The sequence below is a fragment of the Diadema antillarum genome, unplaced genomic scaffold, assembly GCF_040938485.1.
Source record: "Diadema antillarum isolate AM-2024a unplaced genomic scaffold, OU_Dant_1.0 seq00000533_RagTag, whole genome shotgun sequence".
Classification (NCBI taxonomy): Eukaryota; Metazoa; Echinodermata; class Echinoidea; order Diadematoida; family Diadematidae; genus Diadema; species Diadema antillarum.
The window spans coordinates 619,698-636,242 of record NW_027271484.1 but is presented as its reverse complement, the minus strand read 5'-3'; the positions used below and the strand labels follow the sequence as shown (position 1 = coordinate 636,242).

At 38.4% G+C, this 16,545-nt stretch overlaps 1 protein-coding gene across 1 annotated transcript in view; it reads left to right on the top strand.

Moving 5' to 3' along the window:
• Positions 1-16,545, top strand: part of LOC139734604 (xanthine dehydrogenase/oxidase-like) — a 32,899-nt gene continuing 16,354 nt past the window's right edge. Inside the window, exons 1-12 of the mRNA XM_071645387.1 lie at positions 1-48; positions 790-847; positions 1,763-1,862; positions 4,808-4,916; positions 5,791-5,982; positions 7,697-7,774; positions 10,771-10,912; positions 12,255-12,422; positions 12,910-12,986; positions 14,206-14,305; positions 14,788-14,894; positions 15,917-16,104. Of these exons, the coding sequence (XP_071501488.1) occupies positions 1-48; positions 790-847; positions 1,763-1,862; positions 4,808-4,916; positions 5,791-5,982; positions 7,697-7,774; positions 10,771-10,912; positions 12,255-12,422; positions 12,910-12,986; positions 14,206-14,305; positions 14,788-14,894; positions 15,917-16,104 (1,367 nt within the window). The remainder of the gene's footprint in view (positions 49-789; positions 848-1,762; positions 1,863-4,807; positions 4,917-5,790; positions 5,983-7,696; positions 7,775-10,770; positions 10,913-12,254; positions 12,423-12,909; positions 12,987-14,205; positions 14,306-14,787; positions 14,895-15,916; positions 16,105-16,545) is intronic.

The following is a 16,545-nucleotide window of genomic DNA, read 5'->3' as shown; positions in this document are numbered from 1 at the left end:
ATGGAGGACACGAAGAACTACCTCGTCTTCTTCTGCAATGGAAAGCGGGTTAGTAGATGTTCCGCATTTTTTTTTTTACTGAACCTTTATTTTTGTTCGCTCTATTTGCTCAGGGATCATTGATTGGGTCATTTCGGTCCTCTTTCACCGATACATGTTGAAATGTTCACAGTTTTCTTTATAAATGATTATCTCTGTGCTCGCCATTCATATTCTTCGAAGTCATAAAGGCAAAATTAGGTTGTAAAGTGGTGTCTCGAACACATCGACAAATACCTTTCTGTGCCGTTTAAAGTACTTGCAGTCTTGTTGCATATTGTTTCAAGTCCATGAATGTTCGTACAAAACTGTAGGACATTATGGGATCGATATCGGCCAGTTTTCTATTGTGTATATACAATTCGCTGTACCTCGTAAACGAATGAGAGCTTCACAAAAATAAATGTATTCTCTCATACAAGTCATAATCGATATAAAGAGGCATGTTCGATTGAGCTAGATCATCTTAGTTTCCACTGAAAGGAATTATAGTCGGTGTATAAATAGGCCCAATCCAGCACAGTCTGTACTGCATTTTTATCCCCGATAAATTCAGTGAATCATCCTTGTTTTATGTCCACAGGTTTTGTTTTATGTATACAGGTCCTTTGATGGATTGTTGCGCTATAGAAGTATAAACCATTATCAATGTTATTATCATTATCTATTTATTTTTCAGTATAGGTTCAGCCATTGTCATTGCTTTCCTCATTTGCCGACAAAATACATAAACAATGTTTGTCCTTGCAGGTAGTTGAGGAGACTCCAGATCCAGAGATGAATCTTCTTACTTTCCTGCGAAATCGCCGTATCCTTATTATATATTTTGATCGTCTAGTTGATTGTGTGTGTGTGTGTGTGTGTGTGTGTGTGTGTGTGTGTGTGTGTGTTTTGTTTTAACCCATTTCCTTCGAACACAATGGGCATTAATGCTGTCTAGTGGGAATTATGATATCCAGGAGATGATAATAATGCTGCATTGTGAATTGATATGAACACTTCTTAAGTTGATATAGGGTCACGCAGCAGCATTTTTCTTCGTGCATGGACTAGTATTTCTGTTAGTCCGTCCTGCTCAATTCAGTGTTTTATCCCGAAACCAAACTAAACGGGAATCAATAGGTTATTTTTGATATTAGCAATATTGAAACATTCATATTACATATGTATATATATATATATATATATATATATATATATATATATATATATATATATAATTATATATATATATATATATATATATATATATATATATATAATTATATATATATATACATATATTACATATATATATATAATAAAAAATATATATATACTGTATGTATATAATATTTTTAGATGAATTTATGTGTACTGGGTGAAATCGCTATTGGTCTGTAGTTACTGAATTAAAAAAGGATCATATGTTTTTATAACTGGGAATAACTTTAGCAAGTTTGAGAAAATCAGGAAATTTGCCCGATAGCGGTGATAGGTTATTAAAAATACAAATTAATGAAGTAACAATTCATGTAATAAACTTTTTGTTCGATGACTATACATCGATATTGTCATGTCCCATGTATTTGTCTGCCTTAAGATGCTGTGGTTTGTATTATGATCATTATGTGTTCATTAGTATGATGTGCACCACGTGTACTAAGTGGCTTTCATGTCAATTTCATGAGAGACTTCTTATGTTCCATGACGAGAAAACTATATACAAACATAATAATTATAGTCGGTCTGAAAGGCAGCAAACAAGGGTGTGCAGAAGGAGGATGCGGATCATGTACGGTTATGATCTCGTCTTGTGACAGCTCGTCGCCTGGAAATGTCACGTAAGAGACAAACTTTATAATGTATAGATATATCCCATAATGCGTCCATAGCCACTGACAAAAAAAAAACCAACAACAACAAACAAACAAACAAACATACGGTCATGGTCATCACTATAATCTTTCTCTTTCCATGAACAACGCATATATACATATATACATGTACAGATATGATTGTGTAGTCATTTTCTGCAATTACAATAACAAAGCAAATATACCAATTTCAATAGTTATGTTGTGATCCGCACTGAGTCATGCGTCCAGTAAAATCCGAACGCATGGCTCAAGCCTTGTACAATACTAGTAGGTGTACCGGACCCGTGATGGGGAAAAGGTTGAATTTCATGAATTTGCGGACCCATTAATTTCATGAGCCAGTGGATGACGTGGATCGTGATAGGTGAGAATGATGTCCTCGTTTAACTTTGGAAACAGTCTAAAACCCACTTATCCGTTTATCGTACAATTTATACTGAAGTTACTTTTAGTTTCTTGAACAAGTTTAGTTATACCCGTTGAGGACTATTCCTCTATACTGCAATTCATTTACATGTAGTACATGTAGTTATATGAAGTAATTATGTGACTCGTAGAGTCGATATCAAGAGGAACATTTTGGTGAGCTTGACACCTGAGCTGAATTTCTTTTGTTTTTCACTGTTTGGAGGAATATTCCAAGCAAGCATTGAATTGGTCGGTGAAAATTATCTAATCAGCGTGAGCTAAGACGTATCTTCATTAGCAAGTTGCCCAGTGAAATATTAAGGATTTATTTTTTCCTTTTTGGAATACCGGTAGTCTAGTATATGGATGACGTAAATCTGATGAGCAAAATACAGATTGTAGATTCATAGGCAAACATGACATTATGAACAATTTGATCTCTAATTTATAAGAAATAGTGATCAAACTAAGACATATTTACGAATTTTCACAATGGATTACCATATAATAATTATTTACAAAAAAAGGGGGGAATGGGAATTGTCTTTTAAGCATGAAATCCTGAAGGGAAGAACGGAAGGAATCTTTGAGATTTCGATCATTGAACAATTTGCGCATTCACTGCAGCAAATTAAGTATTCACGTATTCATGTATAAATAAGTACAAAATCGTGTCTTGTGAATATAATGATTCGGGTCAGGTGTGGAAAACTCACATTCATTTTGTGAGTAAAATTTTGTCTAGAAATATTGGAGTTTTGAATAAGCTTAAACATTTTTTCCTGTTTATATTTTGCAGAGTATATATTCTTCTTTAATATCTCCACACTTTAATCATGGAATTTTGGTGTGGGGAAATGCAATTCACTTATCATTAGATTCCCTTCTCCGTATTCAAAAGCGTGCAATAAGAATCATAAACCACGCCGGATATTTTGCTCATACCAACTGTTTTTTTTTCATCAAAATAGAATTCTGAAAATTCCAGACCTATTTTATTACAATCTCGGAATTTTCATGTATAAATTAACAACTAATGAATTACCAACTGTTTTTATCCACATGTTCAAAAGGAATCGCTCTATCCACTGTTATCCCACTCGCCAGAGTGACGCCTATCACCTTCCCCGTACTCGCACTGTTTTTGCAAAGAAAACAGTTATACTTACTGGACCCAGATATTGGAATGACCTCCCTCAAGATATTACTTCTTCTTTGTCTTTATTCACCTTCATACACACTTCCAAGTGTTAAGCAACTTTTTTTTTATATACTCCCAGTTTTTTTGTCCTTGTCCGCAGCACCAAGTTATTAAAGTTATTTAATGGTACCGATACATCTTTTAATACATTGCATTCTTTTTCAAACACCGCGAGATCCGTATACAGTCTGGTTTGTGCGATATCTATGTGGTTCATTACTTTATTCTTTACCGATTTTTGTACTGATATAATTTTAGTTGGTCAAGACAAACAAATCCGTTCTCCGTATAATTATATGCCTCTGAGTTTGGGAACCTACAGTTTTACAAGCGTTAAAGCTTTTATGTAGGCCCCATCATATTTCTGATACTTATTTGTGACATCTTCATAGTATGATATGACCATGTACATTTGTGTCAAGAATGTTTTTTTTTTCTCTTCTTCTTCAATCAAAAGACATGATTGTATATATTTTGTATTCTTGTTTTATTGTCAATAATTTTGTAATGTCATCATTGAGAAAATGGAAATATGAAATAAATTTGAACTGAACTGAACTGAAATGAACTGAACTAAAGATCGACACCTTCGGCCAATTTAAGACGCCTCTATCGGGTTCGTTTCGCTCACCAGAATACATGTTTATGGATATCGACTCTGTGGAGAAAATGTCGTCTGTTGCGACAAAGATTATCGCCCCGTCAAAGATTGTCGCCCCCTGACACACACAAACACACACACACACACACACACACACACACACACACACACACACACACACTAACACACACACACACACACACACACAAACACACACACACACACACACACACATACACACACACACACACACACACACATACGCATAACTTACCAGTCATACCAACCCCACCAAAGCATAACACCGGAGCAACCACCCCGAGCCGGGGGCGACAATTTTTGACGAGGCGACAATTTATGTCGCAACAATTTTTTTTTCCATCATGAATTGTCGCCATCGAGGTCAAAAATCGGGAACTGCACAAGCGTCAAAAATTGTCGCCAGACAACAATTTGTGACGGGGCGACAATTTATGACGCCAACTCCGTCAAAAATTGTCGCCCCGAGCCAGTGGCGACAATCTTTGACGGGGCGACAATCTTTGTCCCAACAGTCGTCGACAAGAGCCTACAGTCAACGCGAATCGACGCTACCCATCCATTTTTTTACACTGTGGACACCACAAAGTTCTGAAAGTTCGTGCAGCCGATAGGTGCGTACTCAGTAAAAAAGTTCGGATTCCGCTTTTTATTCTGTAGACACAGAGCGGTGAATGCATGTCTCGTTCCAGTGTGTTCTGTCCACGGTGCTGCCGTCACCACCGTGGAAGGGATTGGAAGTGTGGAGACCAAACTACATCCCGTTCAGGTAGTTGTCTGTCACTAAATCAACCCCCATTTTGTCCAAATCCCATGCAGTTCAATTGATATAGCGTTGTATACACTGAAATACGAGAGGTCAAGTCGGCTTTAATACTGTATCGAGGAAAATCCAACAGAAACAACTGTTCATGAGTGAACAAAAGCGGGGATGATATAAGATACATTTTCGTAATGTAATTTGACAAGTTAAATTGGTAATGAAAAGAGTAAAATCGAGCAACTAAGACCGAAGATTTTCCATCTTATAGTGATTGGACTTGAATAATGAAAGATGGATTTGAATTGAAGTAGAAATGATGAAAAGTGGAATTGTAATATTTTAGATAAATTCTCGTAACAGAAGTATTGGTGGCACAATCACAAAGTTAATGAGAAGAAGTGTAGATATAATTGCCACACAAATAACCAATAACCTGCACATCACGTCTTCATAATACTAGTAGGCCTACATGGTTTTCAGGAAATTAGCTTGAAACAGATGAAATGTTAGCCTTACCTCCATGACTGCACTCGAGTATTTTTTTTAAACATTCAATCGATATTAGGGGCAAGAATGTAACGGTTGAGTCTTTGTCCGCTTCTTTTTCAATTATTTTTATTTGTATTATTATTTTAGTATTTTGTTAAGTTCATAAGTCTACGTTATCATTCTCTTTGTTTTCTTATTGTGAGTAAAATACCACATAAAAAGTGTTTTTATAGAGCCTACATGGACTCAGAGAAAAACAGCCGCTGGCTGAAGTGAGTGAACCTTGGGGATATAAAATAAACTCAAACTCAACCGATTAATCATAAATTAGAGGACTGTGAGGCTACGATGTGAATTTATTCGTCGTTCTATTAACTCTCTTTTAACCTAGGAGCGCATCGCCAAGGCTCACGGAAGCCAGTGTGGTTTTTGCACCCCTGGTATGGTGATGTCCATGTACGCCCTTCTGAGAAACAATCCTCGGCCAACAATGGAAGAGGTTCAAGCAGCTCTTGAGGGAAACCTGTGTCGCTGTACGGGCTATCGACCCATCCTACAGGGATATAAGACATTTACGGAGGTGGTAGACTAGTATATACCTGCAGTATTGTTAGAGCCACGATATCATTATAACAGTGCTGTAGCAGTCTTAAAAATAGAAGTTCGATTCATACAAGGGAACTGCTTCTTTGGTTGTGGAAATTTTCGGTATCACGAATGATTCATGTGATTCATATAGATTTTGATGATTGCTCAAGAAACTGCATGGCGAACATTTTGAAGTCTTTCGGATAATAAATGTCAATATGATTATACTTGTTAAAATCAAAAGTCTGAATGACATCAAACTCTGTCATCTTTATATTTTTTATTGCTTATAGAATATTTGTTGCGGAGGGAAATGCAACAATGATCAGGACCTTGGAAGAGGAGGCCAAGTTTTCCGACATAACGAAGACACGGTGAGATTTTTGTATCACAAAAATGGCAGATGACAATCGCACAATAATGATTAGTCTATAAAAGCAAATCCATTAAGAGGCATTCAAAATGGGGCCCCAATACAAATATTACACCTTTATCTTCTTCTTGAAAATATATGATCAAATTTTCCCCGTGGCATTACTAGAGTGATAGACTCAAATGTTCGAAATGGGCACCATTTTCTTATTGGAAGCCCCAAATAGCAATGCCCCGGGCCCCCAAATTAAGGAATCCGTATTTAATCTCTAAAACCTCAAGTAAGAACCTGTAACATTCTAACTACGATTAAGTAGATTGATGATTGCCATTTCAAGCTTGTTCGTGACAGATCGGGTGTGGACCTGGGATCCTAACAGTATTGGGGACCGATTTTCACGCTTTTATTTACAATATCTTCAAAACACATACTTACTGTATGGTTTTCACCAATCTTTGAAATAGAAGGCTTATTATGGTTAGGCTAATCGAATTCGTATGTGTACATGATTATAGAGACCATTGGGGGCCCAGCAGAGGCACAAGCCCCCACACTAAGAAATCTTAGCAAATCTTTTTTTTTTCTCTCGAACCAGAAGGAAAAAGCTCACTTAGTGCTACGAGTAAGTACATTAGTGACTTTACTTTCAAGTTTGTTTATGGCAGATTTTGGCCCAATTTTCACATTTTCATCTTCTTCTGAAAAACACGTGGACAAATATGTCACCATACTTGTCAGCCGCGCAGCCATTAACTCTATACGGTGACAGGCCCATGCAGAAACCACAAATTAGAGAATCTCCAGAGCTAAAATATAAAATTAAAGGTTCTTAAAAGAGATAGTGCAATGTACTCTCAAGGTTATTATGGTAGATCCAAGGGTAGCCTAATTGGGGCGGGAAACAAATTTGGAGCTAGTTTTTTCCTTTTGATTTTTTCTTTTATACATGCAGGTCAAAATTTCCTCGTACTTGGCAGATATAATATTGGCCATGGCAGTGTGATAGAATATACAAACTACGCCATGCCCCTGGAGGTAGAGTTTGCCCCCCCCCCCCCCAAAAAAAAAAACAAAAAAAACAAAAAACAAACAAACAAACAAACACACAAAGTTTTCTGTGTTCTTTGTAAATAAATGTAATAATCAGGAATAATACATGGAAGCTGAACTGCGATTAAAGGCTTATTTCAGTTGAGAGGGATGGGGAGGCTGCAGCTGAAAGACGAAAAAGATTATAAGCTATACCAACTATGTAAGAGTGGATGATAACATGACATAATGATTCAATCTCTTGCACTCAACTTGTCCATATTTTCGATTACGTCTTTCCCTGCAGCCTGCTGTTCTTTTCGATCCGGGTGACTTGGCAAAGTATGACCCGACCCAAGATATCATTTTTCCACCAGAGCTGATGGTAAGATGAGATTAACCTGACTTTCTCAAGTAGATTGCATGGATGTTTGCTAATGTTTTAATATGTTTGAAGTGATGTAAACTTTGTCCATGATTCAAAACATGAGCACGATTATATGGCTGCTGACTTATAATAAAACGTCCATGAATTAAATGATTACAATGGTGTGACCTCCCCAAGCACTTATGATAATCCATAAACCTCAGACATGTCACATTAGAAAAAGGCAGTACATGTGTAATATATACTTTTATCCGTCAGTCCAAGTTGGCAAATATTTTGAAATGTTATAAATGGAAATCATCAACCGCTCAAGAGTAAGCACTTTTTTGTATACCCAGCAATTCTACAGCTGTACACTTTTTCATACACTGAAAACATGACATAAAAGAGCGACAAAGAGTAAGGTAATTGCTATTTCTATCGCTGACTCCCCCGAGCAGAGATAAATTAACTGAAACCCTCATCGAAGTACGCTCCATCCATTCCGCTATACCGCAACGAATTGAGAATGGCTGTTCCAAGCGATGTAATCGATTTTACCCGTGAACACGTCGACCCTCCCCTATACCCTTACATCTCGAGCGCCGACCGCCTCCTTCCCCGACCCCGACCCGTACGATCATCAGATCACTACAGTATGTCCCAAAAAAAAAATTACAACGGGGCCCTCCGCAATGATATCTTTAAAGATAGTCAATCAATCTAAATACAAATTCAGGGTATGAAACTACAACTCTTTGCCCACATCTTACAGAAAACCCCACTCGATTTGCTTCAGTGGTCAAAGAGGAATACGGAATTTTGTAGAGGATGTCGGGAATCTCTTCTGTCCAAAGTCTGTCTATTATTCACAAACAAGATCATCGAAATGCTAAACTCGGAAGAATCCGATTCATGACATGCTTTACAACAATCCACATTTCTCTGTGACCGCTTAACCAAATCAAATGGGGATTTCTGCAAAACAGATCTAAAATGTTATATTTTAAGACCCTGAAGTAGCATTAAAAAGATTTAATCATATTGGGCATTATCAATGCGAAAATCTGGTTGTAATTTTTTGGCGGACATACTGCAGTAAGTCGCCCCAAAAATTACAACCAGATTTTCGAATTGATAACACCTAATAATGATCAACCTGTCTAAGTGCTACTTCAGGGTCTTAAGATATAACGTCTTAGCTATATTTTGCAGAAAACCCCATTCAATTTGGTTAAGCGGTCACAGAGAAATGTGGATTGTTGTGAAGCATGTCATGAGTCTGATTCTTCCAATTTTAGCAATTCAATGCTCTTGTGTGTGAATAATTGACAGAATTTGGACAGAAGAGATTCCCGACATCCTCTACAAAATTCCGTATTTCTCTTTGACCACTGAAGCCAATCGAATGGGGTTTTCTGTAAGATGTGGGCAATGAGTTATAGTTTCATACCCTGAATTTGTATTTAGATTGATTCACTATTTTTAAAGATATCATTGTGGAGGGCCCCGTTGTAATTTTTTTTTTGGGACATACTGTATACCGTATAACAGAGCCGAAGCAATCCCACGGGGAAACACTATCGTACACGGTAGCACTTCCCAACACAGTGGCGGATCCAGAGGGGGGCGCAACCGGCGCACGCCCCCCTTTAAGTTTCGTTAAAAACAAAGAAAATAACAAGAAAAAAAATGAAATGAACCCCGGAAGTGGCACCAGAAATATTAGTCACGCCCCCCCCCCTTTTACAGAATTCCTGGATCCACCCCTGCAACATATAATACTGTCTCCTTCAAATGACTTGGAAGAGTATGACCCAACACAAGGTATCATCCCCCCCCCCGAGTTTTTTTTTTTTTGGTTTTTTTTTTTTTTTTTTTTGGGGGGGGGGGTGCACCGGGTGCGAGCCCCCTTAGTTATTTCCCTTTTTTTATATTTCCGGAATTGCAAAGAGTTACAAAATCATTTAAAAAAAAAGTATACCAAAGGTATACATGAGATCGCAGGATAACCAACATAAATATAAAAATCTCCCTACCTTGGGAGGGAGTGTGTGTGTGTGTGTGTGTGTGTGTGTGTGTGTGTGTGTGTGTGTAGGGGGTTATCAACCTCCCACCCCCAGCTCACTCCGCTCGCTGGGGCTCCGTCGCCACGCTCCCTCGCTTTTTGAGTGCATGGATGTTTACTAAATGTTATAAGGGGCGTAAACTTTATCCCTTACCTAAAAATGCGAGCATAGTTTATGGCGGCTGACTATGATGATTGATAACAAGACAACAAAGTAAAAATCGACAAGAACTATGCTCGTAATGATGTGACCTCCATATTCTCCCGTATAATTATCCATAAACTCAGATAAGAAAGAGGCAGTACTTTAATTATTCTTATCCGTCAATCAAAGTTGGCAAACAGTTTGAAAGGTTATACGTTTAAATCTTCAACCGTTGAAAAGTGAACACTTTTTTTTTTTTTTTTTTAAATAAATCAAAGTATACTCAGCAGTCTCTACACCTGTACTCATTTTCATACACAACGAAACGTTCACATTGCTTCGGAGTGCTTATGAATGTATGCCTGTCAGGCTATCATTATCGATCCTGACGTGGCACAGAAAGTTGGAAATGAAACTCTTCTGTATTACGGGAAACAGTGATGGATTTTAGAGATCACTATGCTTATGATTCTACCAGACTAAAATATGATGTAATACATTATTTATAGTATCTTATGTATAATTATTGTTTGACGCGTCTATTATGTTGCCTCTCTTTCTAAGAATATTTAATCAATGCGGTACATGTACTGCTTTACTGTCTTCTGTTGATGAAAGGAACTCAAAACAAAACCAACCCCAACTTCCCCCTCCCCCCTTAAAAAAATCTTGGACAGCACGCGTTTTTGGTTAAGGATACAGTGATACTACAACATTTTCTTGAAAACATGATGGGTATGTTGTTTTCCTCATACAGAACCATAATCAATACATCTTAGATGTCTTTTGTATGTGCTGTAGCTTGCGTCAAGCGACATCCAGAAATCACTCGTCTTTCAAGGAGAACGCGTGACGTGGCACAGACCGGTCAGGCTACAAGAGGTGCTGGAACTCAAAACAAAGTTCCCGGATGCCAGGCTGGTCGCGGGAAACACCGAGATCGGTAATGATGCACACAACAGCCATACTTTATACCACCGTAATGAGTTTGTATGTGTGTTCATTTTCAATAATTGAGGAAACGATGGCATCTCCATGGGTTAATGATTTTAAAATGCGGCATCCGACATCAAGATAAATAGTGGTTTCAGCACAAGAAATCATTACGTTTTCTTTAAATATCACTTATTGCCATCTTTGTCCGGTAGGTCCCGGATAAGGTCTATAGGTATACAGTGCAAGTTTGACAGTTGCCATGGTTGCACTCGGATCGTAGGTGACACCCTTTCTATCGGAATCATAGCATTTACCAGGGAGGTGAAAGAGAGAATCACACCTCCCTGCATTTACCTTGCTTTCACTTACCACTTAATTACTAGTATGTTTATTGGTCCACTGTTGCTGCGTCGTGCTTGTGCCAATATAAAGATTTCCGCTAGATGACGTGAAAATGAAAGATGTGTGTGATATCACAGACCTAATGCCTACAAACCTATTAAAACGGTTCCGAGGCCACCACAAATCGACCTCTTTTATTCTCAGCCCTAAACAAACAACCATATACATGTGTACTGCACAAGACATGCAGACTCTCTAACACTGACATCAAACTCCCTATCTGGGGTATGCCTTTCCTATGCATAACTCCCACACGTCATGCAGAATGTGAAAGGGACCAAGCAACTAATGACCTCCATGTATGAATTTCTAGACATCATGACGTCAGACCACATCGATCAATCGTACGTATTCATGTAATGATGGAGGAAAATCAGAGTTCACACAGGAGTAAAACAAACAAACAAACAAACAAATAAACATATATATCTTTTCCATGTGGAGAGAAGTATAGAGATTCCCCGCCAAGCACGACGTGTAGGAAAACACACCTTTTATCTCCATCTTGTCTTCTTGATTTTTCAAACCGTTTGGGCTTGGCGGAGAGTTTCTTCTTGTTTCCATAACTGTAAACAAAATCTAAGCCACTTTTCACTTAACAAAATGTAATTTAATGTAAGACTGATGCTCTAAACATGCTAAAAGAGAATATTACTTTCTGATTATCACAGATTGAAAGGTAATGAACGCAAACAAAGGGAAATTGATCAGAAGTGTAGTCTGTCCAATTCATAAGTGAAAAATTGAGCAAAGAAAATGGGAATCAGAACTTCGTGTCATTACTTGGGCGTCATATATCAATATTGATGAGAAGACCTGTGATCAAACTTCAGCCAGCAGAATTTTCCCACTGTAATTCATCCTAAGTTAATGTTTTCTGGTTCTGCTAACATATAGTCTTGTGTCGTGGTGTTGATAGTAATGTCATTCCTTTCATACCGGCGAAGGTATCGAAATGAAGTTTGGCAACCGACTGTATCCCACCCTCGTCTCAGTTTCACACGTACCGGAACTTACCTCGATGGAGGTCAACAATGACGGAATCGTGATCGGGTCATCGGTCACTCTCTCTCGGGTGGAGCAATTCCTGAAGCCTATCATCCACAACCACCCAGGTGTGATAATACGAATACAGTGTAATTCTGTAACCATGGTAGAATTTAATGAGTCCATTATGATGTGTCCATCTAATTCTTGCTTTATATGATATTAGCATGTAGCATGCTTCTATTTAATTCCTAGAATATTGTGCCTGCATTTGCTTGCATCCAGCTATTAACTCATGCAGGACGTGCAGTATGATTTCAAAAATTTAGTTCCATTTTAAATCACAGTTTCCTATGATTTTCGCATGGATGTCTTTACGTGTCATTCTGGATAGAAAATCTTATGTTGTCAATTCAAATTATAGCTTTATTTTATGTCAATATCACTTTCATTGGTCTGTTAGTAATGCTATTATGCTATACATAAATTATCTTCATTGTCGTTGAATTTTACCTCGTAGTTGCTGTTCTACCCTACTACTACTGAGAAGAAGAAAAATCTTATATAATCTTACTGGGTTTTTTCTTCACGTTCTGATGGACAACCACCTTTTAGGACACAGGACCAGAGTGTTCGCTTCTATTGTGGAGATGCTTCGGTGGTTTGCTGGTTCGCAAATTAGGAACATGGCGGTATGCACGGTGTCGTTGAGGTTTCATCGTTTAGACAGAATGGGATGACTCTAAAATACTAGACGAATAAAACGATATCTAAACACTTTTATCCTGAGCATGGCCGGCGCAGCCGTGAGGGCCGTGGGGGCTCGGGCCCCCACACTTTTTGTGCCACATACAAAGGAATACATAAGGTGTCATCTCTCTAGGCCCCCACACCTTTTTTAACCCGGAAGTACGCCAAAAAGAAAAATAGAAATAGATAGGGATCTTGAAGTATGGCGGCGGTAAGGTTATGTTTTTTCTCTGAAAACCTTTTTTTTTTTGCTTGTCAGGTGAAAACACCGGGAGAGAATGAGCTGAGTCAGCTCAAGAAACCTGGAAGTGGACGGGTAGACATGAGCTGAGGACCTTTTTTTCTTTTTTGCTTGTCAGCTGAAGAAACCCGAAAGTGGACGGGGAGAAGAAATGAGCCTTTTTTTTTTTTTTTTTTTTTTTGGCTTGTTAGCTCATGAAACCCGGAAGTGGGCCCCCACACTTTTGAAAACAATGCGCCGGCCCTGCTGAGGGTGCATGTCTTTATATGAACATAGGCTTTGTGGCTGAATTGTGTGCTTAGACAGGGTCACAACCAAAGAGATTCTATATAGAACCTCCTTGGTCACAACTCAGACTGGCGACCGGCCGATGTGCAGCCTGCCCGGGGCGCCGACCAAAAAAAAAAAAAAATGTATTGTTGAAGTCCAATGGGCTGTTAGGCCACAGCGATGCCTGAGCGATGCCCTGTCTATTTTTCTTCGGTCATCGATAGGTTTTTATAGTGAAATCAAAGGATCTTCCCCATGCGTCATCTAGTGACATGCAGGTCCAGTGGCATTCTTAAATTAAACCTTTTTAAATTCATTAGAGGTCTTATTATGAATCAACCATATATATATGATTTCCATAGTTACGTTCTACGTCTTGAGGGGAAATATTCAATTACAATAGTTGATCAATCTGCCGTTAAAAGAAATGACACAAACTTCACAAAGTCAATTTCCATATCAATCAATTTTCTTCTTATTTTTTTCTGCGCCCAATATCTTCTTAACTGTTTCCCCCGTATTATACAGGAGGTATAGGCCTTTTCATAGGATTAAAACTATGGTCTAGTTAATTGTGCTATACTTGAGTATGCTGGTCGATATTTTGTTTTAACATGAACCATAACTGCGAAATCGTTTCACTCTGAAAGGCTGTCGGAGGAAATATTGTGACTGGTAGTCCAATCTCAGACCTGAACCCCATCTTTCTGGCAGCAAGGTGCAAACTGGAGCTGGTATCACAGTCGAGAGGTATTAGTCACTTTATTATTCACATTATAGTGTCAATAATGGGAGATTTATGCAATGTGAAAATATTTTGCCGAATACAGATGCATCTACCAGGCGATACTGGTTGGCTCACACTTTTTCTTCTACTTTGTAAATTGGGAGTAGATAAGCGGGACTTTCATTGCGGCGATATTCGTGTCCCGCAAGACTTCAGAATTGCACAAGTAATTACACTGTAACAAAATCAACATAAATGCATTAAACTTAACATGGGCATCTCTTCACATTACACAATAGTCATGAAGACACACGCTGTGTAAGGGCAAAAGACAAGATATAGATATTCGTCCAACTAGCAAAATATGTGTGTGTGTGTGTGTGTGTGTAAGATATATTTTGTGTGTTATCTATCTATGTATATAAATATATGTATATATATATATATATTATATGAAAACACACTTATATCAATATACATGCATTCCTTCCGCTAATGTACCTAGGTTCTCGCTATGTGAAGATGGACGAGAATTTCTTCACTGGTTACCGCCAAAACATCTTGATGCCGGACGAGATTCTTCGAGCAATAACCATCCCATATACCTGTCAGGTAATACCCCAATTCCACAGAGATTTTTCTCATCAGTCATTCGTCGAAAGCAAAGATTGTTGCTTCCGGCCACCCACCGAAGTGTATCGGATCGCAGTCTGGTGAATATGACTTGGTTGGTCTCGTATCAGGTGGGTGTCAGACATGTCACGCGTGGTCCTCATCGGACGATCTTGCCTCATCGGATCACCCCGACATGTCTGACACTGACCAGATAGTCGACCAATTAACACAAGCCTGATTCATCAGACTGCGATCCGATACATGTCGGTGGGTGGCCGGAAGCGATAAACTTAACTTCCGATGAATGACCGATGAGAGAAAATCTGTGTGGAATGAGGGTATTAGCATTCATTCACAACTTCTATGTAGTTTAGTATTTTCTACGATATTCAGTATGTTTTGTCCTCATCAAATCAATGAAGAATTTTGTGTTTTTCTTTGCATTCAATGCATAGACTGTCACTTCGTGTGGCTTGTATGTGCATTTTTCACATTTTCGAACCAGAGTAAGACGTATGTGTGTGTGTGTGTGTGTGTGTGTGTGTGTGTGTGTGTATGTGTGTGTGTTCATCGGTATGTTTGCTGGTATGCAAAAGTTGCCAGCCATGCATGCGTAGTAATGAGGATTAATTTACTTTTGATGTAATTTGATGTAATTAGACAGTTCAGTTTCCTCGAAGTTCACAGCTCGATTTCTCAAGAACACAAGAGAAATCAAAACTCTTCACCATGTCAAATAACGATAGACCTCCTTATATCGCTAGAGGTGAGTCTAACTTGAGTTTGTGATGTTTTATTTGAAAAAGAGATATTAGATCTCCGTGGTTGTGTTCATTAGGTATAGCCTCGAGTGATCTCGTAGCAACTTCAAGATTATGGCGAGATGAATACTCCATCGTACAAATTGCACGCTATATTGCAGGTGTTCGAGTCGTCAGGCAATGAATGCAGCTTGACCATCCACGTTTCAACATTCACTAAAGGAACATCAATATTTTTCATTCTGTTTGAACGCACAGAACGAATATTTCTTTGCCTTCAAACAATCGCCACGCCGTGAAGACGACATCGCGATCGTCAATGCCGGGATGAGAGTTGTCTTCGGGGGAGGCGACACCGCCGTCGTCGACGATGTCAGTCTGGCGTTTGGTGGCATGGCTGTCACCACGGTGATGGCCTCGAAGACGATGGCATTGATGAAAGGGAGGTGAGGAATCGATTTATAGGACACACATGTATAGGAACACTCACGTAGGCATAAAAAGTTTGAGAGATCACAGAAAGGCACGTCAATGTGCTGCAAATCCATTGTTTATACACGTGTACAAAGCATGATTTCCATAATGCAGGTTCTTAAAGAAATCTATCAATGCAGTGTACACATTCGTTTTTTTATCCACAAAAACCGACTTTTTTCAATTCTTCTTGATTACACTGACTAAAGTCGATATTTCATCATCAAACTGGTTAGATACAGAACGTGGAACTATTTCTTTACATTGGTCGCCACAACTGTACGCTAATGTAACAATAATTATTGAGAATTTCCACGGTATTGATCTCTTTCTTTTCTTTTAAAATTCATTCTAATATGAATACAAGAGAAAATAAAGCATTTAATTAGCCTAAAAGAAAAAGTCATTGCTCA